Source organism: Oncorhynchus gorbuscha, linkage group LG19 (genome assembly GCF_021184085.1).
Source record: "Oncorhynchus gorbuscha isolate QuinsamMale2020 ecotype Even-year linkage group LG19, OgorEven_v1.0, whole genome shotgun sequence".
NCBI lineage: Eukaryota > Metazoa > Chordata > Actinopteri > Salmoniformes > Salmonidae > Oncorhynchus > Oncorhynchus gorbuscha.
The window spans coordinates 19,719,041-19,746,448 of record NC_060191.1 but is presented as its reverse complement, the minus strand read 5'-3'; the positions used below and the strand labels follow the sequence as shown (position 1 = coordinate 19,746,448).

At 41.3% G+C, this 27,408-nt stretch overlaps 3 protein-coding genes across 5 annotated transcripts; 2 read left to right on the top strand and 1 right to left on the bottom strand.

Moving 5' to 3' along the window:
- Nucleotides 1-738: 738 nt before the first annotated feature.
- Nucleotides 739-14,694, bottom strand: LOC124004667 (HORMA domain-containing protein 1-like). 3 transcript variants are annotated; one of them, XM_046313343.1, is made up of 16 exons: nt 14,625-14,694; nt 14,064-14,130; nt 13,749-13,893; nt 13,569-13,632; nt 13,397-13,433; nt 13,282-13,302; nt 13,173-13,199; nt 12,981-13,048; nt 5,982-6,133; nt 3,963-4,120; nt 3,782-3,868; nt 3,583-3,640; nt 3,376-3,437; nt 3,114-3,197; nt 1,585-1,653; nt 739-1,344 (listed from the first exon to the last, which is right to left on the bottom strand). In XM_046313343.1, exons 2-16 carry the CDS (start codon nt 14,094-14,096, stop codon nt 1,252-1,254), a joined length of 1,158 nt encoding a protein of 385 aa, XP_046169299.1. In that variant the 5' UTR covers nt 14,097-14,130; nt 14,625-14,694; the 3' UTR covers nt 739-1,251. The 3 variants fall into 3 exon arrangements, with proteins under 3 accessions (XP_046169299.1, XP_046169298.1, XP_046169300.1); XM_046313342.1 differs by having other exon boundaries at nt 14,408-14,688; XM_046313344.1 differs by having other exon boundaries at nt 739-1,341; nt 14,064-14,688.
- Nucleotides 14,695-14,943: 249 nt separating this feature from the next.
- On the top strand, nt 14,944-21,933 carry LOC124005773 (alpha-endosulfine). The gene is made up of 3 exons (XM_046315297.1): nt 14,944-15,113; nt 18,040-18,162; nt 19,037-21,933. Exons 1-3 carry the CDS (start codon nt 15,060-15,062, stop codon nt 19,205-19,207), a joined length of 348 nt encoding a protein of 115 aa, XP_046171253.1. The 5' UTR covers nt 14,944-15,059; the 3' UTR covers nt 19,208-21,933.
- Nucleotides 21,934-24,630: 2,697 nt separating this feature from the next.
- LOC124005629 (induced myeloid leukemia cell differentiation protein Mcl-1-like) lies at nt 24,631-27,149 on the top strand. The gene is made up of 3 exons (XM_046315059.1): nt 24,631-25,296; nt 25,482-25,732; nt 25,853-27,149. Exons 1-3 carry the CDS (start codon nt 24,789-24,791, stop codon nt 25,967-25,969), a joined length of 876 nt encoding a protein of 291 aa, XP_046171015.1. The 5' UTR covers nt 24,631-24,788; the 3' UTR covers nt 25,970-27,149.
- Nucleotides 27,150-27,408: the final 259 nt, after the last annotated feature.

Sequence of the window (27,408 nt, the reverse complement as noted above, 5' to 3'; positions counted from 1 at the left end):
GTGTGTATTGTCAAAGGCGCAGAGGGCATTGCACTAGATTTTGCAGTCCATTCCACTTTCCACTTGAATGTTATCTCCAGTGCCCATAAAAAACAAGAGACAATGAAATGAGGTTATTCTCCAGTGTCGAAGACAAGCCCTGTTTGGATGTAGGAGCTGATTTGATGGACTCTCCCTCTCCCACCAGCCGACGTGGTGGAGAGAAGAGAGGGCCTGTTTGGATATGCATCACAAAGGCTTCCTGCAGTATTGATCTGCAGTGGGTTAAGGCAGTCTATCAGCAAATGTCCCTCTCTGGGAAAAATAACAGCTGATTAAAAACACACAGCAGCCTGGCAGAAGGCTGCTGATGGCTGGTTATCTCAGCCCAAAGGTCAGTGTGTACAGATATAATCCACTTTCACTTAACAGCTTAATTTAAGTCACACCTCATGCAAATGCTGCCATTTGGCAGTCCCTTTATTTAAGGTTGGCTATTATTTAATAAGGTTATACGGTATTGTATAGATTTTTTTGCACTCATGCTAACAGCATCAGGTCTTGCAGACAGGAAGCTGAAGCTCTTTGATCTTGAATTGTAGCAAGAACTTGTTTCCTTTTTCCAACCACGACACTAAAACAGGTGCACCCAGGTTTGCTGCTGATGGAAGCAGTTATATCTGAGGTTCAGCACTAGTGTGTAGAACTATCTGCTCTTAACGATACAGACCAAAATTACAAACCTTTTTCAAAACTGAGAAAAGGCACTTTAATTTATTAGAAACATACATTTAATCAAATAACTTACAACTGGAGGGTACTGTATATTGATACATTATATAACAATACAAAATATAAACACAATTTTGCACAGTGTAAAGTTCATGGTAATCATAAAACACACTAAACAGTATTGTCACAATAAAAATGCCATCCTTTGAAATAAATAAAATTGTGAGTTTCGCACTTCACAGACCCCAATATACAATTGTAGAAAATACATTTTCCCCAGTCTCCATACCACACACTAGCATGAAACTCAACAATGAAAAAAAAAAGTAGAAACATAAACAAGGTGGACTAGAAAGAACCATTTCCTTTATCCTTTCCATTGTAACAACAGAATGCAGCAGTACTATGGTGGTGTTGGCGGTGGGCACTACACCTTTCCTTTAAAACAACTAAAAAAGACGAGAGCTTTTGCCCATGCAAATTAGAAAATCGGTTCTTGTCTTGAAAGGTATCTTATAGGTAAAGTGGAAAGGTCAGAGGTCAGTAGCGTTCCTTGGGTTCGCTGAACTTGCGTTTCTTCGACACAGAGGCCTGGACATCCTGACTGCAGGGGAACTCGAACTGCGATATCTGCTAATCAGAGAGTGTCAGACAGTTTACTAACTAATGCAAGACTCTAAAAAGAATTATGATTGCCAAACAATATTCTGTAAACATCTAAATGGGATGGGTTGAATGAGTCATATTGACTTGTTAAAAAACATGTAGGTCAGGGAACTTTTATCTTTAAAAGAAAATTTGCACATTATTATCACTCCTGTGAGTAAGACTGGGTGATGAAATCTATGATGCTCGAGGGGGGGTGTCTCCCACCATTTTGTCTTCGATGGGAGAGGGCTTCATCTTGCTGACGCTGTGCACCTCAGTCTCAGCCTTTCTCTCCTGCACACACACAGACCAAAGACAGTAAATCACAGAATGCAGGGAAGTGCTTGTGAAACTAGTCCCATAGATATACAGTTGAAGTCGGAAGTTTACGTACACCGTAGCCAAATATATTTAAACTCAGTTTTTCTTTATTTTAAGAATGTGAAATGTCAGAATAATAGTAGAGAAATAATTTATTTCATCACATACCCAGTAGGTCAGAAGTTTACACACACTCAATTAGTATTTGGTAGCATTGCCTTTAAATTGTTAAACTTGGGTCAAATGTTTCAGGTAGGCTTCCACCAGCTTCCCCACAATAAGTTGGGTGAATTTTGGCCCATTCCTCCTGACAGACCTGGTGTAACTGAGTCAGGTTTGTAGGCCTCCTTGCTCTCACACACTTTTTCATTTCTGCCCTCAAATGTTCTATAGAATTGAGGTCAGGGCTTTGTGATGGCCACTCCAATACCTTGACTTTGTTGTCCTTAAGCCATTTTGCCACAACATTGGAAGTTCTATTTTTGTATCATCAGACCAGAGGACATTTCTCCAAAATGTACGATCTTTGTCCCCATGGGGAAACCGTAGTCTGGCTGTTTTATGGCGGTTTTGGAGCAGTGGCTTCTTCCTTGTTGAGCGGCCTTTCAGGTTATGTCGATATAGGACTCGTTTTACTGTGGATATCAATAGTTTTATACCTGTTTCCTTCAGCATCTTCACAAGGTCCTTTGCTGTTGTTCTGGGATTGATTTGCACTTTTCGCACCAAAGTACATTCATCTCTAGGAGACAGAACGCATCTCCTTCCTGAGCGGTATGACGGCTGAATGGTCCCATGGTGTTTATACTTGTGTACTATTGTTTGTACAGATGAACATGGTACCTTCAGGCGTTTGGAAATTGCTCCCAAGGATGAACCAGACTTGTGGAGGTCAGCAATTCTTTTTCTGAGGTCTTTGCTGATTTATTTTGATTTTCCCATGATGTCAAGCAAAGAGGCACTGAGTTGGAAGGTAGGCCTTGAAATACATCCACAGGTACACCTCCAATTGAATCAAATGATGTCAATTAGACTATCAGAACCTTTTAAAGACGTGACATAATTTTCTGGAACTTTACAAGCTGTTTAAAGGCAGTCAACTTAGTGTATGTAAACTTCTGACCCACTGGAATTGTGATACAGTGAATTATAAGTGAAATAATCTGTCTGTAAACAATTGTTGGAAAAATTACTTGTGTCATGCACAAACTAGATGTCTTAACCGCCTTGCCAAAACTATAGTTTGTTAACAAGAAATTTGTGGAGTGGTTGAAAAACGAGTATTAATGACTCCAACCTAAGTGTATTTAAACTTCCGACTTCAACTGTACATCCTTCGTGGTCATTTGTACATTACGCTATACAAAAATGTCTTCCATTTGAACAGGGCCAGTAGGAGTTAGATAGGGTTGTATGTTTTGGGGGGCACTGACCAGGGTGGACCTGGTGACGCGTCCGCTCCTGGTCCTCTTAATGGCCACTTCCAGGTCAGATGTCCTCTTTCCCAAAGTGTCCATCTGAGACAGACAGGTCAATCAAACGACAGACCGTTACCTTCACAACTGGAGCAGCACCTATATTACTTACAGTACTATCCCACCTATATATTTATATTGTTCTGTATTTGCATTTGCTTGATACAAAGGCCTATCTTAGTTGTGACTATGCAGAATGTACATTTTGCTGTTATTTTACCTGAGAGTTCTCTGTGCTCTCCTCACACACCTCCATCTTCTCCTGGCAGTTCACCTGGACCTCTTTGAGCATCAAACATGATGAAAACACAATAAAACCAAACATGGATTTCTGACTGCATTTGACTTATTAAAAGAGAAAATAGCACTACTGTTATCATGTTCAGCGAAACTGCTTTATACTAAGATTTGAGAGAGGAGGTCCTACCGGAATTGTCCAAGTAAAGGTTGTTGTCCGGATTTTCCATTACATTTATCATGCGAGTCTAAAAGTAGAAACCCCATTAAAAATGTTATAGACTATAGGTACATCCTATGGGATAGACAGCAACACCCCCTACTGGGTTAAAACAATAGCGCCATGCCATCGGCACCCAGTCAATTAGCCTAGAGGCCTCAAGTCTCACCTGCTGACTGCTGATCTTGGTCACTGTCCCTTCCTCCATCTTCAGCTCCCACTTGTCCCTCATGCAGATCGGCTGCTCGTCATCGACCTACAGAGAAAAGGGGACAGCTGTTAATCAACGTGTCACCTGCCAGTCTGGTTGACATTACTCCGACTAGTTATTTCCCCCCTTTCCTTCATACCTGCTCCAGCCTTTCTCTCTCTGTGGTCACGTCCACCTTCAGGGTGTGGAAGGGAGTGACCACCTCACCCATGGTCAGGTTGACAGGCTCCTTCTCAAACTGCATGCTATCGCTGTCCCCCTCCATGAAGCCTGGGGGTTGGTAGTCCTGGGGAGTGACTGAGATATATACACACATGCAAACACACACACACAAACTCTTTATGTGTAAAAAAAAAAAACATATACTTGTTATACCCTATGAAAGTTGCGCTTCAATTTTACTTCTGTACTCCATCCGGGTTTTGTAGGCTAAGAATGGGCTTAAAATGTTTATTGTCAAATTCATAAAAACGCAGTCATTTAAGATATATATTAAAGTGTTTTGTATATATTTGTATACCATATGCCGGTTTTCAACGTATTTGAGACTGAATAAGCACGAAGCGGAAAAGTTACAACCGTTTAATTTGAACTACACACACAAACTACAAATCAAAAGGCAGTAGTTGGCAACTTTCAGTGAAAAACACTCCCAGCTAATCTAATATAAAACACATCAAAAAGCCTGTAATTAACAGGTTGTTACCTTCCTGTAGGTCTTCAGCTAAAACAGTCATGCTCCAGCATGCTAACAACGCTGCAGGAGATGTAGTTAAAATGAGACTTTTCTAACTCTCGTGATGTGTCTTACTTATTCAGCTTCAAATATTTTGATAAAAGGCATCGGGTATGAGCAAATCAATACACAATTAAAAACTGGGTGGTTCGAGCCCTGAATGTTGATTGGCTGAAAGCCATGGTATACCATGGGTATGACAAAACATTTATATTTACTGCTCTAATTAGGTTGGTAACCAGTTTATAATAGCATTAAGGTACAACGGGGGTTGTGCTAGGACACAGCCCTTAGCTGTGGTATATTGGCCATATACCACACCCCCTCGGGCCTTATTGCTTAAATATACACTCAGTATACAAAACACCTGCTCTTTCCATGACATATACTGACCAGGTGAAAGCTATGATGCCTTACTGTCACTTGTTAAATTCCCTTCAATCAATGTAGATGAAGGGAGGGTGACAGGTAAAACGAAGGATTTTGAAGCCTTGAGACGATTGAGACACGGATTGTGTATGTGTGCCATTCAGAGGGTGAATAGAAAATACAAAAGATTGAAGTGCCTTTGAATGGAGTATGGTAGTAGGTGCCAGGCACACCGGTTTGTGTCAAGAACTGTAATGCGGTTTCCGTGTGTATTAAGCATGGTCCACTAGGGCCTCCCGGGTGACGCAGTGGTTAAGGGCGCTGTACTGTTACGACAGAGCCTGTACTACCCAGGCTCTGTCGTAACCGGAGGTCCGTGGGGCGACGCACAATTGGCCTAGCATCGTCCGGGTTAGGGAGGGTTTGGCCGGTAGGGAAATCCTTGTCTCATTGCGCACCAGCGATCCCTGTGGCGGGCCGGGCGCAGTGCGCGCTAACCAAGGTTGCCAGGTGCACGGTGTTTCCTCCGACACATTGGTGTGGCTGGCTTCCGGGTTGGATGACGCTGTGTTAAGAAGCAGTGCGGCTTGGTTGGGTATCGGAGGACGCATGACTTCCAACCTTCGTCTCTCCCGAGACCGTACGGGAGTTGTAGCGATGAGACAAGAGTGTAGCTCTAAAAAAAAACAATTGGATACCATGGAATTGGGGAGAAAAAGGGGTAAAAATGATTCAAATTATAATTTAAAAATGGTCCACCACCCAAAGAACATCCAGCCAACTTGACACAATTGTGGGAAGCATTGGAGTCAACATGGGCCAGCATCCCCGTGGAATGCTTTTGACACCTTGTAGAGTCCATGCCCCAATGATTTGAGGCTGTTCTGAGGTCAATGGGGTGTTCCTAATGTTTGGTATACTCAGTGTAATTAAATGAATTTGATCATATAATCTTGGAGCCCATTTAAAAGACCCAGGACATTACCCCGGAAGTATGATGTCACTTGCGCAGCGTACTGCGTCACATCATCCCCATCATTGTGTGGTCTTTACCGTCGTCGTAGTAAGATAGTTTCATGTTGAGACAGACATTGTCTGGCAGAGGACCCAGGTTCTGCATCAGTGTGTAGAGTTTACGCACCAGGAGGATGCTGGACTTTTTTGTGTTGCTGAAAGCCATCTTTCCCAGATTCTTGCTGTTTTTGCTAAAACAAGAATAAATGTAAACATTTTTAGACAATTAAAAGTTTCTTTCTTCAATGTTTCTCAATGAAATTCTGCCATGTTATCATTATGTTATACACATTAGGGTTGAATATTTTCCCGGTATTTTACAAATGTTCCATCCCGAGAATAAATCACTTTTGTGAAGCCGGTAATTCCTGCCAAAACCGGATGTGTCATTCAAAAGCATTACAAAGCATATAAATAGACCTATGTTTGGATTTTATTATAGCTTTGATCGAATATTCATGCCTGATGCAACCTAAACCTGATTAAATACATTTTATGAGCCCTACATTAAAGACATTTAATGAGCCCAAGCCCAAGCCCAAAAACGGCCAAATGATTGGACCGTTATCCATTACAGCTACTGAACATGACATAAGACAGAAAAACATAAAAGCACATAGATGTAGCTAGCTATATGCTCTCTTTGGTAAATAAATTAAACAAGCTCCAGTAATCTTTTTGAGTGTGAACTGTATTACTCTACTGCATTGTTTACACTGTATTATATGGGCTGGAATTATGCACCTTGGTCAAACCATGATAAAGCAGGGAGAGAACATGTGATTCTGGTGCAGCACATGCAGCCTACAAAGTTACAAGTATAGGCTAGTGAATTTGATTGACATTTTTCATAATATTTCCCCGAATGTTATTAGCCTACCTCCTCTTTCTCTCTCTAGTGTTGCTTCAGTCCTTCCTTGCTTTCAACAGTTAAATGAAATAAGTGTTGTTGTCCTTATCTTCATCATTCTAATGACATGCTTGAATAATATAGGACTAGAATGAGATGCAAAAGCCTTTCACTTCTCTTCATGAGGATTGGATGGTTATGGGTCTGCATAATTAACTGCTATATAGCCTACCCCCATCCCGCATTCGCTCTTCTTTCAAACTAACCAAGAGTTTTATTAGCTGCTGTATTTAACATTCGGCAAACAAGAGCTTGTGTCCCTCTTCGAATAGTCTATTGGTGTTAGAAATACAAAAAACAACATTTCCAGCAAGCTATTCTAGTTTAGCTTTTACTGCATGGGACTCCAAGAGCTAAGGAACATTTTTTACAGAGTCCAACAGAGCACAGGTGCTTGTGTATTGCGCAAGAGACTGAGGATATAAGTTAGAAACTTATTATGCATTAACCGTCATTCATTACATAAATATAAGAATAATACTGCATTTGGATTTATTTCCTGAAAGAGGTAGGTTAGCACATCTAGAGTGCATTCGAGAACCTTTCGGACCCCTTGAGTTCACTTGTTTTTTTCCTCATCAATCTACGCACAATACCCCATAATGACAAAGCGAAAACAGTTTTATTTAAATTTTGGAAAACTTATTAGAAAAAACCCCAGAAATACCTTATTTACATAAGTATTCAGACCCTTTGCCATGAAACTTGAAATTGAGCTCAGGTGCATCCTGTTTCCATTGATCATCCTTGAGATGTTTCTACAACTTGATTGGAGTCCACCTGTGGTAAATTCAAGTGATTGGACATGATTTGGAAATGAAAACACCTGCCAATATAAGGTCCCACAGTTGACAGTGCATGTCAGAGCAAAAACCAAGCCATGAGGTCGAAGGAATTGTCCGTAGAGTTCCGAGACAGGATTGTGTCTGTTCCGAGACAGGATTGTGGCACAGATCTGGGGAAGGGTACCAAAAAATTTCAACAGCATTAAAGGTCCCCAAGAAGACAATATCATTCTTAAATGGAAGAAGTTTGGAACCACCAAGACTCTTCCTAGAGCTGGCCACGCGGCCAAACTAAGCAATCGAGGGAGAAGGGCCTTGGTCAGCGAGGTGACCAAGAACCCGATAGTCACTCTGACAGAGCTCCAGAGTTACTCTTTGGAGATGGGAGAGCCTTCTAGAAGGACAACCATCTCTGCAGCACTCCACCTATCAGGCCTTTGTGGTAGAGTGGCCAGATGGAAGCCATTCCTCTGTAAAAGTCACATGACGGCCCGCTTGAAGTTTGCCAAAAGGCCCCTAAAGTCTCTCAAACCATGACAAAGATTCTCTGGTCTGATGAAACCAAGATTGAACTCTTTGGCCTGAATGCCAACCGTAACGTCTGCAGGAAACATGGCACCATCCCTACGGTGAAGCATGGTGGTGGCAGCATCATGCTGTGGGGATGTTTTTCTGCGGCAGGGACTGGGAGACTAGTCAGGATCGAGGGAAAGATGAACGGAACAAAGTACGGAGAGATCCTTGAAGAAATCCTGCTCCAGAATGCTCAGGACCTCAGACTGGGGGCGAAAGTTCAAATCGAATCAAATCCTATTAGTAACATGTGCCTAATAAAACAGGTGTAGACATTACAGTGAAATGCTTACTTACGAGCCCCTAACCAACAATGCAGTTTTAAAAAATGTGGATAAGAATAATAAAAGTAACAAGTAATTAAAGAGCAGCAGTAAAATAACAATAGCGAGACAATATACAGGGGGGGTACCGGTACAGAGTCAATGTGCGAGGGCACCGGTTAGTTTCCCCCCCCCCACCCCAATTGGAGGTAGTTACAGTCTTGTCTCATCGCTGCAACTCCTGTACGGACTCGGGAGAGGCGAAGATCGAGAGCCATGCGTCCTCCGAAACACAACCCAACCAAGCCGCACTGCTTCTTGACACAATGCCCCGGAAGCCAGCTGCACCAATGTGTCGGAGGAAACACCGTACACCTGGCGACCATGTCAGCGTGCACTGCACCTGGCCCGCCACAGGAGTCACTAGTGCGTGATGAGACAAGGATATCCCTTCCGGCCAAACCCTCCCCTAACCCGGACGACGATGGGCCAATTGTGTGCCGCCCCATGGGTCTCCCGGTCGTGGCCGGCTACGACAGAGCCTGGACTCGAACCCAGAATCTCTAGTGGAACAACTAGACCACTACTACAGCGCCTTAGACCATTACGCCACTCGGGAGGCATGGGCACCGGTTAGTTGAGGTAATATGTACATGCAGGTGGAGTTATTAAAGTGACTATGGATAGACAATGGAACCTACCTAAGATGTCACCTATTGAACAACTCTGCCACGCAGACCAACCACTGTTCAAGACCATTTCCCGTGTTTACAATGCTCTTATGTCAGGACTAACACTGCCTGGGCTAGATAAACCCCGACTTAGATGGGAGAGAGATCTGGGTATTGATCTTGATGAGGATCTATGGAGTGACCTATGCAGGGATGGGGTTACATCCACATTGAACTCCAGATACAGACTGATCCAGTTTAATTTCCTCCATCAGCTCTATATCACCCCATCTAGACTGCACAGGTTCAACCCAGATATCTCCTCCCTATGTTTTAGATGTGGCTCAGATGAAGGAACATTCCTCCATTCCACTTGGCAGTGTTCAAAACTACACGGTTTCTGGCAGGGGGTATGCGATACCATATCCTCAATTCACGGGGTTGCATTCCCTTTAGACCCGGAGGTCTGTCTACTGGGTAACTTTACTAACACCAATCTTAGGCAAAGCCATACTATAATGCTAACAGAAATATTGCTAGCGATTGCCAAGAAATGTATTGCCTTGAAATGGAAATTGGATTCCTCCCTGCCAGTTGCAATGTGGCTTTCGGAAGTTAATAGTTGTATCCCTTTGGAGAAAATCACCATTTGATTAGCCATTTGATTAGATGTTCAGGAGTTTTATGGCTTGGGGGTAGAAGCTGTTTAGAAGCTGTCTAGACATGGCGCTCCGGTACCACTTGCTGTGCAGTAGCAGAGAGAACAGTCTATAACTAGGGTGACTGGAGTCTTTGACAATTTTTAGGGTCTTCCTCTGACACTGCCTGGTATAGGGGTCCTGGATGGCAGGGAGCTTGGCCCCAGTGATGTACTGGGCCGTTCGCACAACCCTCTGTAGTGCCTTGCGGTTGGAGGCCGGGCAGTTGCCATACTAGGCAGTGATGCAACCAGTCAGGATGCTCTCGATGGTGGGGCTGTAGAACCTTTTGAGGATCTGAGGACCCATGCCAAATCCCTTCAGTCTCCTGAGGGGGAGTAGGTTTTGTCGTGCCCTCTTCATGACTATCTTGGTGTGCTTGGAATGTTAGTTTGTTGGTGAAGCTCTCAACCTGCTCCGCTGCAGCCCTGTCGTCCCTAAGCACACAGCTAAGACAACGCAGGATTGGCTTCAGGACAAGTCTCTGAATGTCCTTGAGTGGCCCAGCCAAAGCCTGGACTTGAGCCAGATCGAACAACTCTGGAGAGACCTCAAAATGGCTGTGCAGCGACGCTCTCCGTCCAACTTAACAGAACTTGACAAGATCTGCAGAGAAGAATGGGAGAAACTCTCCAAATACAGGTGTGCCAAGCTTGTAGTGTCATACCCAAGAAGACTCGAGACTGTAATCGCTGTCAAAGGTGCTTCAACAAAGTATTGAGCAAAGGGTCTGAATACTTACAGTTGATGTCGTAGGTTGACATACAGTTAGGTTGGAATCATTAAAAAACTTGTTTTGCAACCACTCCACAAATTTCTTGTTCACAAACTATAGTTTTGTCAAGTCGGATAGGAATCCTACTTTGTGCATGACACAAATCATTTTTCCAACTATTGTTTACAGACAGATTATTTCACTTAGAATTCACTGTATCACAATTTCAGTGGGTCAGAAATTTAAATACACTAAGTTGACTGTGCCTTTAAACAGCTTGGAAAATTCCACAAAATTATGTCATGGCTTTAGAAGCTTCTGATAGGCTAATTGACATCAATTGAGTCAATTGGAGGTGTACCTGTGAATGTATTTCAAGGCCTACCTTCAAACTCAGTGCCTCTTTGCTTGACATCATGGGAAAATCAAAAGAAATCAGCCAAGACCTCAGAAAAAGAATAGTTGACCTCCACAAGTCTGGTTCATCCTTGGGAGCAATTTCCAAACGCCTGCAGGTACCATGTTCATCTGTACAAACAATAGTACGCAAGCATAAACACCATGGGACCACGCAGCCGTCATACCGCTCAGGAAGGAGACGCGTTCAATCTCCTACAAATTAACGTACTTTGGTGTGAAAAGTGCAAATCAATCCCAGAAGAACAGCAAAGGACCTTGTGAAGATGCTGGAGGAAACAGGTACAAAAGTACCGATATCCACAGTAAAATGAGTCCTATGTCGACATAACCTGAAAGGGCGCTCAGCAAGGAAGAAGCCACTGCTCCAAAACCACCATAAAAAAGCCAGACTACGGTATGCAACTGTACATGGGGACAAAGATCGTACTTTTTGGAGAAATGTCCTCTGGTCTGATTAAATAAAAATAGAACTGTTTGGCCATAATGACCATCGTAATGTTTGGAGGAAAAAGGGGAAGGCTTGCAAGCCGAAGAGCACCGTCACAACCGTGAAGCACGGGGGTGGCAGCATCATGTTGTGGGGGTGCTTTGCTGCAGGAGTGACAGGTGCACTTCACAAAATAGAAGGCATCACGAGGATGGAAAATTATGGGTATTTATTGAAGCAACATCTCAAGTTAAAGCTTGGTCACAAATGTGTCTTACAAATGGACAATGACCCCAAGCATACTTCCAAAGTTGTGTCAAAATGGCTTAAGGTCAACAAAGTCAAGGTATTGGAATGGCCATCACAAAGCCCTGACCTCAATCCTAGAGAACGTTTGTGGGCATAACTGAAAAAGCGTGTGGGAGCAAGGAGGCCTACAAACCTGACTCAGTTACACCAGCTCTCTCAGGAAGAATGGGCCAAATTAAACAATTTAAAGGCAATGCTACCAAATAATAATTGAGCGTATGTAAACTTCTGCCCCACTGGGAATGTGACGAAGGAAATAAAAGCTTTCACATTCTTAATATAAAGTGGTGATCCTAACTGACCTAAAACTTTACTGGGATTACATGTCAGGAATTGTGAAAAACTTGAGTTTAAATGTATTTGGCAAAGGTGTATGTTAACGTCCGACTTCAACTGTATGTAAATGTGATATTTCCTGCCTGTACTTTAGCCTATCGGATTTCCTGTTATTAACCTATTGCCTGATCCCCCGGACGACGTTACTAGCCTTTTCACTGCCTGTACTGTTGCCTTTTTTGGACCCCCTGTGTATGACCTTCTGCCTGCCCCTTGACCCAGCTACCTGCCTCCTCCTGTGGTCCTTTACTAATAAACACCTGCTGCGCCCTGCGCTTGAAACCAGCTGTCTCCCGTCGTGTTCATTACAGTTCTAAATACTTTCCAAATTCACTGTATATATAGGCCTATATTTATCTTATCTTGAACACGATTATCTATTTTGGATGCAATTTGAATGGAATTGATGGAGAGAGAGAAAGACAGTGAGAAAGTGTTCACTCATGCACTGATTTAAAGAAACGATACAGGAGTGTTTTAAACTCTGCAATCAAAAAAATATATAACCTTTACAATAAAAAAAAATAAGGTGATCCCCGAACGCCAGATGGTGATGTGCAAATTAGATGCACATTCGGTCTTTATATTACTGTAGTGTAGGCTATGCTGCAGCAAATGCAGGTCTACCGATCACAATTTTAAAGAAGTTACCAAGGGAAGGTCTACATACTGAGATGGGCTGTCGGTTCCCACCCTGAGAGTTGATGATTCATTATGCAGTGACCAGAGGGAAGGCCTTACAGAATCCAGATTTAGACATTGTATATAATTTAACAGTTCCATTTCACGTCATGCTGTTCATATAAATAATTTATTATAATTTACCGGTTTCTCAGTTATTTATCCCGGGAAAAGGGAGTGGTTTTGGGCAGTAAATCTCAGTTACCGGGTTCCTGCCATTCAACCCTAATACACATTCACAAAGCTATACCTTTCAAAGTCAATTTTGGGTCCCTTTTCAGTGTATTGGACTTTGAACTGGTAGCATTCAGTAACCTTCTGCAAATCGCAAAGAAAGACCAGTGTCACAATGAGAAAATAAATATACTGTAGTTTATTCTAGTGCAGAGAATCAAAGCATTACTATGATCGATACCTATGGGGTTAAAAAATTGTCTATTACCTTAGGATTATCTGGGTCTGTGTATATCTATAGAAAGTGGAAGGATACAAACTTTAGCAACTTAAAATGCTTTATATGCTGAAGAAAATATTTGATGAGATATACTCACAGACATAACGACCGTCCGCAACTGTTGGAATATAAGACATTCATTATATGTAATTAATTAACATTAATAACATGTAGATAATAAATAAACAACTAAATGCTAGTATCTCACTTACATATTTTCTCTGAAGGGCATCAAAGCATCCCTGCATCCTGGGAGGTGTATAAAATAGTCTTAATTAATCAACCCTGAATAAATAATCTAACTAGGATAAAGGGAAAGGATTTGGCCACAGAGAAAACACTGTACTGGAATTTCCCCACTGAGGCTTGGTGGTGTATACTAACCACTGTACAATCTGACTGGCACCAGGGCAGGTGCGTTCCTCCCTGAGGATCATAACTTTCTGCTCTGTGGCATAGAGACAAGAAAGTGTAAGTCTACTTCTTGAAGATGTTGGCTAGCTACAGTATAATCATTTCAATAACAATTGTGTACATTTAAAAAGAACATAAAATGTGTTTGACCTTCAACAAATTTTCTCCCATAAGCTTTTTCTGGGAAAAGACCCCTGAGATAAGTGATGCTGGAGACTGCAATTGCCAGCAGTTTCTTCACAACAATCAAGGACTGCTGCTCTGTTGAAACTACATTTGGTAGCAACTGGGTGCCCTATAAAATATAACAAAGGCAGGCGCTTACACCAAGGCAATTTGAAGATGTCTGAAAAAATAGAGGCATGTAGATATCCATGCTAACGTTATTAGAACATGCCATTTGCTAGCTATAAAACAGCAATTCAATAGGACCACGGTCTGGCTATGGATAGCCAGATGTTTTACCTGAGCAGCCCGCAAACGTTGTTCACATGCCATGGTAGTAAAACTTGTTGATAACAAGTTGACAAATCTACAAAATAAAGATAAATTATAAGCCAGATAGCTAGCTATCAAGGTAAAGCTATGTTGAAATATGTAGCTCGTTAGCTAAGTACTAGTTTACACAGATAGATACAGAAATATTTTATACTATTCTGGCTAGCTAATTTAGCTAACTAGCTATCTACATTAAATGTGCTAGCTAACGTAGCTTGCAGCAATACACACAGCCACTGATGTCACTGACTTTACTCTACAACCTATTTGTGATGAGTATGAAATTGCATAGCTCACATAGCTATTACTACCTAGATAGAGCGCAGTCACACAACCTGTTTTTTTGGTTTAAAAAAAAACTACCAAAAACAAGTTAGCTAGCTAGCCAGACCGAATTTACTAAGAAACTGTTGGATGTTGGGTCAAACTCGCGCCAGACGCACAGTTACCCGCCAAAAAGGACAGCTAAAAGTAGCCAATCAGAGGGCAGCCTTAGATAACGTACATTTTCTTGCCACCACAACATACATTGCGTGAATAGAGACATCAAAGGTAGTGATATGTCCTGGCCGAGGTAAACATCAGTTTTAAATTTATGTTGCGGCACTGTATGGAATTTGCTCTGTTGTTGGTGTAGTTTGATGCAACGCTGCGCACAAATTGAATATCCGCACTCTATTGGACACAGCCCTGTCAATCAGCATTTCTCTACGAGTAGTAGCATTTAATTGGCTCTCTTGGTATCTAATACAGCGTGTTTCCTTATACAATTGGTTACTGTATATATCTGTCACAAATGGCAAACCCACACGACGACGTCAGAAATTATTTAGCCTTTTTTTTGTCGACGAGTCTTGTTCACAAGAGGCAGGTTAGATTTGTGGAAGCTAGAGGAGCACCCCTGCATACATTCTAACCTGCGTTTTCAAGCAAATCGGACTTCCAGTCCATTATAGCTGCGTAATGTCGTCCGAAAATCTGTCAGATACTCAAATGGAATATGAGGATGAAAAACAGGTGGGTTTAATATCATGACTATATCTTGAGTTTGTCAGTTAGCTATAACGCTAGCTCTGTTTGTTGTAACGCGTTACAAGTAACGTGTTTGAATTGATTGCTAGCTAGTTAGCTTTCGTTATGGCATCAAACCTGTAAACGTCTCTTTTACCAACAATGACAGTGTGTATAAATGTTTTGGATAGGTTTTGAGTAAGATGTACGTGGCTCCCAATAATCAATAATAACATAGGTACTGTATTATTGAGTTATTTATTGAGTTTTCCCTTGTGCCATTGGCTCGCTGGTCCATAGGTTATGAGATATGCCTGGGCCTCATTGGTCTATCCTGACACAGCAGTAGTTGAGGTTGATTCTACCGGCGTTCGATACTGTCATGCAAACAATAATATTGTAGCCTATCATTTGAAATCTGTGTTTTAATGGAAACCAGGTTTAATCATCACAGTCACGTATGTGCTAGCTTATAAGGATGTATAAGCTAGATCTATTGATTCATACTCGTTTTCAGTCCCATATACTTTGTGAATGTTATTTAAAGTGTGGCACTGATATGAGGCGTAGCTGTATATAATATAGGCCTATCTATATCAATTGTGACATCTATCAAATGGAGTACATTTGAAAAGGCACTTGTACAGGCAGCATCCTGAGTGGATGCTGGTGAAGGTCAGAGGTCTATTGACAAACCCACTGGTCATATCAATATGCATTGACTAGCATGTCAACATAGGGAAGTTACTGATGCTATACTTTGTCTTATCAATGATAATGGGTGCTAATAATACAATGGTATTTTGATACAATGACAAGAAGAGAAACCGGTCATATGAGAAAAAAATCATTTCATGGTAGCTAGCTACTATGTGTCTAGTCTAGCAGTTTGGAACTGTTTGAGGGAGTGGAAAGTATCCGGTCCACTGCATATTCCCTCATTGGGCCTGAATATAGTAACCTTTACATTTTTGTTAAGGATCCAATTGAATCAGTAACAGAATCTGTTAATTGGATTCTCTACCCTGAGCCACTTATTGTCCCTGCCCCTGCTAGCTTTGCGTTCACTGTCCTCTACATTGAATGGCAGATATTCTCATGTACTTAAATTTACATTTTACATTTAAGTCATTTAGCAGACGCTCTTATCCAGAGCGACTTACAGATTGGTTAAATTGCAGTGTTTTGTGGGTTTCTCAATGTTTTTTTTAGCTTTATTTAGCCAGATAAGTCACAATGTGTTGTAAGTTAACAATGGGCAATTCCATGTTAACAGTGATGCTGAGACTCATGTTTCCAATTAAAATGTATGCCAAACAAAAAAGCAATGATTGCACAGTTAAAAAAGCATGCATCCACAAGGACTACTTTTAATGTTTCCACAAAAAAATAGATAAAAACACATTTACTTGAAGAACAATGCAGATACAAACAGTATGACGGGTTGTGTTTGTGCTGTAATTCTGTTACCAAACTTTGCATCTGCACTGTTCTGTAAGTACATGTTTTTTTTTTGTAAAAGAAATGTGGAAATTGTTGAAAGTAGTCCTTCTGCATAGAGTTGTATGGTTTATTTAACTTTAAAATGTCAAACAAAAACCAATGATTGCAAAGTGAAAAATCAGTCTCAGCATTCATTCCGTTACTGTGGAATTGCTCCAATAGAGAATGTTTTGCTTACTTCTGCTCAGAGTCTTGCTTACTTCTGCTCAGAGTCTATCTGGACTGTGGGCAATAACAAGGTGTGTCTTGTTAACCCACTTTTCACTGGCATCTGTCCATGGACACTGGCAGTAAAGGGTAAACCAGTTTGTCTAGTGCAGGAGTTGCCTCCAGTAAATCATAGGCTTACACCTTACAAAAAGCTTTAGCATGAAGGTGTCATGTGAAAACTAGAACCACTCTGCAAGCTCTGTGTACCTAGACTTTGGTCAGCAATTACTCAAGGCCTGTTTCTGTATAATATTTTTTTCAATAACCATAAAGTACTGGGCTTGTACATATTTGCAGACAAATGGCTTTATGAGGGGAAAACAATTTGTTTTTATGGCACCAATAACATGTCAGTGATGGGGAAACTGGTAACAAGGCTGTTTTGTCCACATTAGCTGAAGAAAAGTGTGCGAGAGGGTGAAATAATGGATTTGAACTGCTTTCTAGTCACAATTCTTACTCAATCATAACACTCTTCTGTGTGAGTTGTTCATCGCAGGCAACCATGAGGGCGTGAGAGATAGTGTTGCAGGAGAGCATGCAGAGAGTGACTCAAACTATGAAGACGCTTCAACTCCCTCAACTCATTTTCATGGCGTGAACCCACTTCACAGCTGAATATGAGTAGGGTTAGGCTATATGATTCAGATGCAATCCTTTCTGAAGAGCACAGTGCCAGCCCAGTAACCTAGTTGTTTTGTCATCATCAGTCCATCGTATAACCTTCTTATTCGTTTTAATTTCACAAGTTCAGTGAAATGTCCTTGTAACCTCAAACCCCAACAATGCTGTAATCAATAACAATATAATACGAAAAATAATATAGGGTAGAACATAAACACACAAGAAATGGAAATAAGAACACAAGGAAGTAAGTAAGCAGTTTTATATACAGGATCAGTCAGTTCCAGTACCATATTTACATTGTGCAGGGATACTGGAGTGATAGAGGTAGATAATTGTAGAGGTAAGGTGACAAGGCATCAGGACATGTTCCTGCATATCACAAGGCTTTGGACAGTTAAATGGAGAATGTCTATTTTAAAAGCCTATGCTTGTTCTTCTCTGCGCATCATGGCTGACATTATGATGACTCATATATAGGTGTAGGCTACTTAGACCTATTGTTTAGATGTTTCTCCTCTTTAGCTAAATTCCTTGCACGTAGCAAGTAGTACCCAAATGACGGCACATCGAAATGTTTTCTTTGTCTGGACAGGACTCTCAGGAAAAGAATGCCAACCTTGTGAAGGGCGAAGAGGTCAAGCTGAAGGCCAAGTATCCCGGCCTGGGCCAGAAGCCTGGAGGCTCCGACTTCCTCATGAAGAGGCTACAGAAAGGGGTAGGTGGAACGCTTCTCCCGGCGAGCCACAGATAATGCATGCTTTTGATTCAACATGTTAGTGACGTGTTAGGCTGGAACAAATGCCGACAGACCCTTGTTGACCACTTGACTAGGAAATCGCATAGGCTTAGAATATTCTTCTTTAAGACCTATCGATACGTTCTGCATTCATGAGGATCTCAGATTGCCTTGTTGTGCCTGTGGCAGTAGCTATGTTCCAATTAACTTGTCGAGTGATACTATTATAATTTTTTTGTCCACATTTTAGAAAGTTCACAGAAAATAGATGTGACAATTACCTTCTACAATGCATTTCCATATAACTATCTTATGTCATTAAAAACAGCTGTACTTAATGATCTCGCACCTATAAAAAATATACGTTTCTGCGAAAACCTAGTGTCAACTAACAATATAGTGGTTGATGTGTTTCCATTACCCATTTAGACAAATTGTCGTCAATCTATTAAAGAGCATTCTCTATGTCCTCCTACATACAGTGGGGCAAAAAAGTATTTAGTCAGCCACCAATTGTGCAAGTTCTCCCACTTAAAAAGATGAGGCCTGTAATTTTCATCATAGGTTCACTTCAAAGTGATTCGACAATCACAATTTATTCCAAAAACATTGTTTCCATTTATCATTTGTCGCAATAAAGTTAGACAAAAGAAAATCCACCCCTGTTGAATGGATAAAAATGTTGTTGATCTTTAGAACGTTTCTCGTATATGACACGTCGCAAAGATTTTTTGGGGGCGAGATTGCTTTTGGTGAATAAACCGGTGTCAATGGAAACCTGCCAATTAACTTTAACTAGCAGATCAACTCCAGACAACCAGAATTGAATTCCTTCTTTCTTGCCCCCACCTAGCAAAAATACTTTGACTCAGGTGACTACAACATGGCCAAGGCCAAGATGAAGAACAAACAGCTGCCCGTGGCGGGCCCTGACAAGAACCTCGTCACAGGGGACCACATTCCCACGCCACAGGACCTGCCCCAGAGGAGGTCCTCCTTGGTGACCAGCAAACTAGCAGGCTAGCCTAGCCTCCACCCATCCACCAGGCCCCCAGCTAACATTCCTCACCTGTCCCCCAACAATGCCCACCCCTAGTCATCTCCAGGCTCCACTTGGCTTTAACATTTCGGGGAGAGCTGTGAAAGTCAGTACATATTGCTTGTATGTGGGTAGGGTGGGGAGGTGAGCTGGGACCTTTTCTACCATCTCTCCACACAGCTCTGCCCTCTGCGCACTCTGCTCTACCGCCTCCCTTATGTCTTGGTTTGGTGTTCAGAGGTACATAAAGTAGATGTGCCATCGGGGAGGCTGAGTTTAATGCACTTTGTATTATGTACAGTTCGTTTTTGCATCCCGAACGACACCAAAATATATTGTTGACGAGGGAGTTAGGAACCATGATCGCTCCACATTTTTCGATGTTGTGTTCTCGTCAAAGCTGGGGGTAGATGTTTGCATATTTTGCTTGCACACCAAATCTGGGAGGGAAGGGAACCATGGTGAAGTATCCAAAGGAATGGAGTGGTAATCAGAGGGAAATGTGGAAACTGATTTGAGGTTTCCTTTATCTCATGTTTTGTCAAACAAAAATCCAAGGTCATCCACGCTGACCTGAACGAACGGATATGAAACTGCACATTTTCTGTTCGTGTTGCTTTAATTCTTGACTCCCTGTTGCTCTTCTTTTTCTAAATATGCTGCATGATTGTAACATGTAAAAAAATGTGCAACTCTGGAGCGGTTAGACGACTCATAGGAAGTAGCAAGCAACCAAATGGAGCCCTGGAATGTCCATGGTCACTCTCCACACCTTCCTTCCTTCCCACTCAATGTCCTGACAATCCACACACTGTCTGTAGGCTTGCCCATGGCTAAAGCAATGGCAAAGCAAACTAAATACCCATTTATAATTTTAAGTCTGGGAAAATAAGCAACTGTATAATACTCAAGTTAAATCTAAGTTCTGTGGCAATTACATCACAAAGCCTAAATGATTTGTAGGGGATCAATTCAGTGTATATTTCTGTATTGTGTTGAGAAATTTGACATTTGGTATGATTTGTGTCTTTATAATGGGTTGTTTGTTCATTGTCACGCATTAGCCATTTACTACAATCTGGCTCTTCACTGTTAATGGCAGTTCCTGTTGAGAAACTCTTCCAGTAACAGAAGATTACTGCCTAGTTCCCAATTACATTAGTTGCTAAACCTCTCCTCGGTCTCTCTTTCAAATTCAACGTAGCAGGAGCCTCACAGCGTACTGCTAAAGCATATAGCCTCACGTATATACATTCTAAATAAAAAAATCTGCGATGTCAGTAATGGGGTAAACAGTCGGCCACCTGATAAACAGGCAGCCTGACTGGCCCCTGGCTCACACACATCTAACTGGAACACACAGCGCGCTTTAGAGATATGCTCACTTGACACATGGCAAAGGGAAGGGATTTTATGACATGAGGAGAGGGGGAAAATTGTGTGTGTATTTAGTTGACCCTGCTCACACCTGTTGGGATGGCTCAACTTGCAAAATAATTATGGTCAGGGGTGTGTTAGGACGACTAGCCTTTACTTTTGTATGATTTATCTATCTCAATGTATCACACACTCCACACAAATGATAAAATACACACTTGATCACTCCCATCTTGGCAGCTTTTGAATATTAGACACGGACCTGTGTCCTATTGCAGGGAAGAAGATGGTGTGTTTGTCTGGGTTAGTATGAATGTGCTGCTGTTCTCTGTCCCAGCAGGTGTAAATAGACTTGGGGGTTGAGGATATTTTTTATTTCTGTTGATTTCACTAATTGTAGTTCTCTGATTCAATGTTTCCTTTCTCCTGTCGGTGAAAACACTACTTCTGCTTTTTCTTTTTACGACAGAGACCTTCATCTGTATAATATGAATGTGTAAATGCTGCTGATTCAGTCGATGACAAATCTTAAACTGAGATATTACCCTATAAAGAAAGCCTGTCCCAGGATTCAAACAATTGGACCCACTCCTACCATGAATAATGTCTGCCAATTGGAGACTGACTAACCCCTCCAGGGTTGGGGGTATAATTCCATTTCAATTAGGATATGAATTGAAATTCTACCCATGCCCAATGCAATCCATTTTGGGAACTGGCCAGCAGGAGTTGAAATTTAATTGACCCTGACTTGTTACTTGAATTTGAACAGAAAGACCGTTCAGAGTCCTAAATAATTGTAGCTTGCCATTGCAGGCTTAAAAAGTGTCCTAATATAATTGGATATGCTGCTGAAATTAAGGTTGTTGAAACAACAGAGGAATTCTTGATTGCTATGTTTTTGTGCACTGTCTGGCTTTGTATGGAGCAATGCCATGAGGGATATATAGCAGGGTATGTTAAAATACCATGTCTCCTGTTCAACCATAAGTATGTGCCAGAATGTAAACAAATGAAAATGACTGTGCTGCTTACTGAAACTGTTTTTGGTTTTTGGCATACAGTGAATATGTTTTAGTGTTCTCTTACATCACTACATAACTACAATAAATGTTTATCCTGGCCCAAGATAACTGCAGGGATATCTGGAGCACCCTTGCTCCCAATAACTGGGGGTTTACTTAGGATGTGTGTATTGTGGCGCTGGAGACAAAAAAAAAAAGATTGATTTTAAGAAATTAGAAAGTACATGAGTACTAATAATGTTTGTTGTGTGGAAGTAGTGGAGCAAATTTGTCAGTATTTGAAATAAACTTTTACATGAATATGAATTACTTTTGGCTATTTTCAATTATCTTCTCACATTAAATCAAATCAAATTGTATTTGTCACATACACATGGTTAGCAGATGTTAATGCGAGTGTAGCGAAATGCTTGTGCTTCTAGTTCCGACAATGCAGTAATAACCAATGCAGTAATAACCAACGAGTAATCTAGCTAACAATTCCAAAACTACTATCTTATACACAAGTGTAAAGGGATAAAGAATATGTACATAAAGATATGAATGAGTGATGGTACAGAGCGGCATAGGCAAGATGCAGTAGATGGTATCGAGTACAGTATATACATATGAGATGAGTATGTAAACAAAGTGGCATAGTTTAAAGTGGCTAGTGATACATGTATTACATAAAGATGCAGTAGATGATATAGAGTACAGCATATATGTATACATATGATAAATAATGTAGGGTATGTAAATATTATATTAAGTAGCATTGTTTAAAGTGGCTAGTGATATAGTGCCTTGCGAAAGTATTTGGCCCCCTTGAACTTTGCGACCTTTTGCCACATTTCAGGCTTCAAACTAAGATATAAAACTATTTTTTTGTGAAGAATCAACAAGTGGGACACAATCATGAAGTGGAATGACATTTATTGGATATTTCAAACTTTTTTAACAAATCAAAAACTGAAATTGGGCGTGCAAAATTATTCAGCCCCCTTAAGTTAATACTTTGTAGCGCCACCTTTTGCTGTGATTACAGCTGTAAGTCGCTTGGGGTATGTCTATCAGTTTTGCACATCGAGAGACTGAATTTTTTTTCCCATTCCTCCTTGCAAAACAGCTCGAACTCAGTGAGGTTGGATGGAGAGCATTTGTGAACAGCAGTTTTCAGTTCTTTCCACAGATTCTCGATTGGATTCAGGTCTGGACTTTGACTTGGCCATTCTAACACCTGGATATGTTTATTTTTGAACCATTCCATTGTAGGTATTGCTTTATGTTTTGGATCATTGTCTTGTTGGAAGCTAAATCTCCGTCCCAGTCTCAGGTCTTTTGCAGACTCCATCAGGTTTTCTTCCAGAATTGTCCTGTATTTGGCTCCATCCATCTTCCCATCAATTTTTAACCATCTTCCCTGTCCCTGCTGAAGAAAAGTAGGCCCAAACCATGATGCTGCCACCATGTTTGACATGACAGTGGGGATGGTGTCTTCAGGGTGATGAGCTTGTGTTGCTTTTACACCAAACAAAGTTTTGCATTGTTGCCAAAAAGTTCAATTTTGGTTTCATCTGACCAGAGCACCTTCTTCCACATGTTTGGTGTGTCTCCCAGGTGGCTTGTGGCAAACTTTAAACAACACTTTTTATGGATATCTTTAAGAAATGGCTTTGTGCTTGCCACTCTTCCATAAAGGCCAGATTTGTGCAATATACGACTGATTGTTGTCCTATGGACAGAGTCTTCCACCTCAGCTGTAGATCTCTGCAGTTCATCCAGAGTGATCATGGGCCTCTTCGCTGCATCTCTGATCAGTCTTCTCCTTGTATGAGCTGAAAGTTTAGAGGGACGGCCAGGTCTTGGTAGATTTGCAGTGGTCTGATACTCCTTCCATTTCAATATTATCGCTTGCACAGTGCTCCTTGGGATGTTTAAAGCTTGGGAAATCTTTTTGTATCCAAATCCGTCTTTAAACTTCTTCACAACAGTATCTCGGACCTGCCTGGTGTGTTCCTTGTTCTTCATGATGCTCTCTGCGCTTTTAACGGACCTCTGAGACTATCACAGTGCAGGTGCATTTATACAGAGAGTTGATTACACACAGGTGGATTGTATTTATCATCATTAGTCATTTAGGTTAACATTGGATCATTCAGAGACCCTCACTGAACTTCTGGAGAGAGTTTGCTGCACTGAAAGTAAAGGGGCTGAATAATTTTGCACGCCCAATTTTTCAGTTTTTGATTTGTTAAAAAAGTTTGAAATATCCAATAAATGTCGTTCCACTTCATGATTGTGTCCCACTTGTTGTTGATTCTTCACAAAAAAATACAGTTTTATATCTTTATGTTTGAAGCCTGAAATGTGGCAAAAGGTCGCAAAGTTCAAGGGGGCCGAATACTTTCGCAAGGCACTGTATATTTTACATCAATTCCCATTATTAAAGTGGCTGGAGTTGAGTCAGTGTGTTGGCAGCAGCCACTCAATGTTAGTGGTGGCTGTTTAACAGTCTGATGGCCTTGAGATAGAAGCTGTTTTTCAGTCTCTCGGTCCCAGCATTATTGATTTGATCACCAGTGCTGGTGAAGTTTACATTAGAAACCAATAACCAACTGTTTCTAGCTACAGTAATCTTTACAATCACACAGGAGGACGATACCGCCACTTTATGTTGATAAATGACAAAGTCTAGGATCACCGTTTTTATATGTTGATAAATGAGTCTATATTACAACCCGTCATTGGCCACTAGGGGACAGCAGAACTCCGCATTCACTATCAATGGTCTCTGAAGGGCTACAGCAAAGTGTACATAAATATGTGTTATCTGTACCGCTCAATGCAGAGAAATACATTTTTATATCCTCTCTTCGTGGAGGTATTTATCTGAATGTTAATGGAAACCATCCCAGTTAGAATTCTGAAACTACTTCAAGGAAGAGGGGAGACCCAATGGAGGAGGCAGTCGAAAGTCATCGAAGTCCCTCCCACTTCCCCTCCCTCTTAACTACACGACAAAAGGTTGGTCATTTCCTCTTCGGGCTCACTGTTGTACTTAGCAGTCAATGATGTGGCATATTTGAGCAACAAAGTAGCTAAGCGCTAGCTTTTCGTAAAATAACTGCTAGAATCGTACTTTTATTTTTCAAACTCTTTCTTAACCTTTAGATAAAGTCAAGATGAGTCTGTCGAAGTCGATTACACGAGCCACAACTACGATGTTGAATTTTCAAAATGGAGTCGTTGGAGGCTCTTCGTACCCTGCTGGTACCTCTTTGTGCTATTTCGGCGAGACTGGGGCTGTACGTGCTGGGGCGTCACCGAAGTCAAAAGTGGATACTGACTTGGGTAATGGGACTGGCGACACTCCACCACGACCCACGAAGTTAGGAATGAATGTCGTGAAAAGCAACGTCCTAGGTAATCATTTGTCAGACCGAAGCAACAATGACGACTCTGACGGTTCTTTGCCCTGCACTCCTCAGATGGCGTCAGAATGTGGGCCTGAACTATCGAATTGTCAATCGGGCGATGAAGTATTGGAACATGATACAATACAACTAATTGAAAACGTATTGGTGGACTATACAGGACTGTCTCCGTCTCGTTGTAAGCAAAGCAAGGCTCTTACGACGATGAAGCAAGTGGTGAAGGATATAATAGCAAAGCACCGATACGCATACAATGGTACGTAGATTTACAGTAATCATCTCTATAGATCCAAATCACTGGCACTACTTAGCTAAGTAACTGTATAGTCTGTTTTAAAGATTGTATTGAGCTCATAATGCGTTAACTTGGTTAATAATAACAGAGCATTATCAGGAATGTGGTTAGTTCGTTTTTACTCAAGACTTATTTTTATTTTTTAGGTATGATCGCCAAACTTGACTTAGATGACCGATGCGATGACATGAGTTTCATCAATTCTGTGGCCAAGACCCTGTTCAGTGATGGGACCACGAACTGGGGTCGCATCGCCAGCCTGGTGGCATTTGGAGCAGTAGTGAGCCAGCACTTGAAGGAGATGGGCAGGGGACATTGCATTGAGTCGGTGGGCCAAAAGATCTCCACATACCTCCTCTCTGACCAAAGGGACTGGCTGGTCAAAAACAATGCTTGGGTGAGTCTTCTATGTGGCCCATGCGTCATTGGCTCACATCTTCAAATCTAAATGAGGACGTTGTCTACTTGTCCAGTAGCTAATCATAAACCTAACTCTGTATTTTTGTCTTTTACTCAGAATGGATTTGTAGAGTTCTTTCATGTGCAAGATCCAGAGTCCTCAGTAAGGAACACCCTCATAGCCTTTGCTGGATTTGCTGGGCTTGGGGCAACACTCGCCATGTTGATCAGGTGAATTGAACTACAAAAGACATCTTACTTTTTTCAACAAAGAAAATGGACTATTCCCGCAAGTTCTCTGACATCCTTAATATCACCATGATTGGAATGACTACCCAATGATGTCCTGTTTAGTCAAAGAAGAGGGTCAGTCTGTTGGATTATAGTGGCGGACTGAATTGGGACAGTGCTTTGGTGTCAAGCACAAGTTAGTTTTTCTCAGCATCATGTTTTGGTGCTGTTTTTTGTTGTTGTTTGAGTGGCTATTTGAGGATATTTGGTAGTTGTTGGAACAATCTCCAAATATATTCATCTGACTACTTAAATCTAACGGACTTGTTAAATGTAGCTTTTATTTAATGTAAAAAGTACAGACATTTTATTTTTGTAATAAATGTATAGAAACAGTTAATTAATCTGCAAATTTTCAACTCACTCTTTTTAAGTAATCAAGATGGAAAAGCCTTAGCTAATAGCTATACTTCACAGTGGCAAAGTTCCACCTCTGACCATAAAGTTGGCTAAAATGACTTGTGATATTAGTCATACATGTACAAATGGGGATTGGTGTAAGAAAGGCAGAATCTGCATTGAACTGACCAGTAAGGGCCTTAGAATTCAACTAAGGTATACCCAGTTTATGGGCATTGAAAATGTAAAGTTCTTACAGCATGGAAGACTGTATTCTACATGCAATTAATTGCCTTACATGCATGTCATCTCGCCTACGCCCAATTCGTAAGATCATATTGCTGTTCCTTGGGGTAGATTTGCCAGTGATGCCTGGCATTGCATTTGCATGGATGTAATGTGACTTCCTGGTTAAGGAAATCTTGTGGCTGTTGCACTGGGAGGGGGAAGGGGAACCTATTTTAAAGTCAGTTCAAAATTCCACTCTCGACTATGCTCATTTTGTATTTGAAGCGTTTCATTTCCAAGTTATATCCATGTAAATGCAATGTGCTCACAGGTGTAAGTTTTGAATATGAGCTTAAAGATTGCAAATGGTATCTGGCATTGGTTCAATAGAGGCAAGATTGTCTGGACTGTAAATGTGTACAGCAGTTCCACCTAACAAATTAGCACTAACCCTGATGCATCTTGCTGGCAAATTCCTTTAATCTCCTGAAGTTACATGATTAAAGGATAAAATCATGCAACTTTTGCGACTGCAATGAATAAATACTGTGACTTTATTCACTTTGTGGCAGCAATTGTCTGAAAGCAGAAGTTTGGCTGTCAACTTTGAGACTACATCTCAGAAGGGGGGGTTGTGAAAAGACAGCAGTGACATCTGCACTGTGCTAGTTTCTGGTGATGAAAAGTAACCACATACATAAATGAATTCCTGTGTTGTACATAGTCATCTACACTCATGCAGTCAAACATGTTTATTCGCACCATACCCCCTGGACATACACTGAGGTTATTTCCTAGAAATGAAGCTTCTGTGAT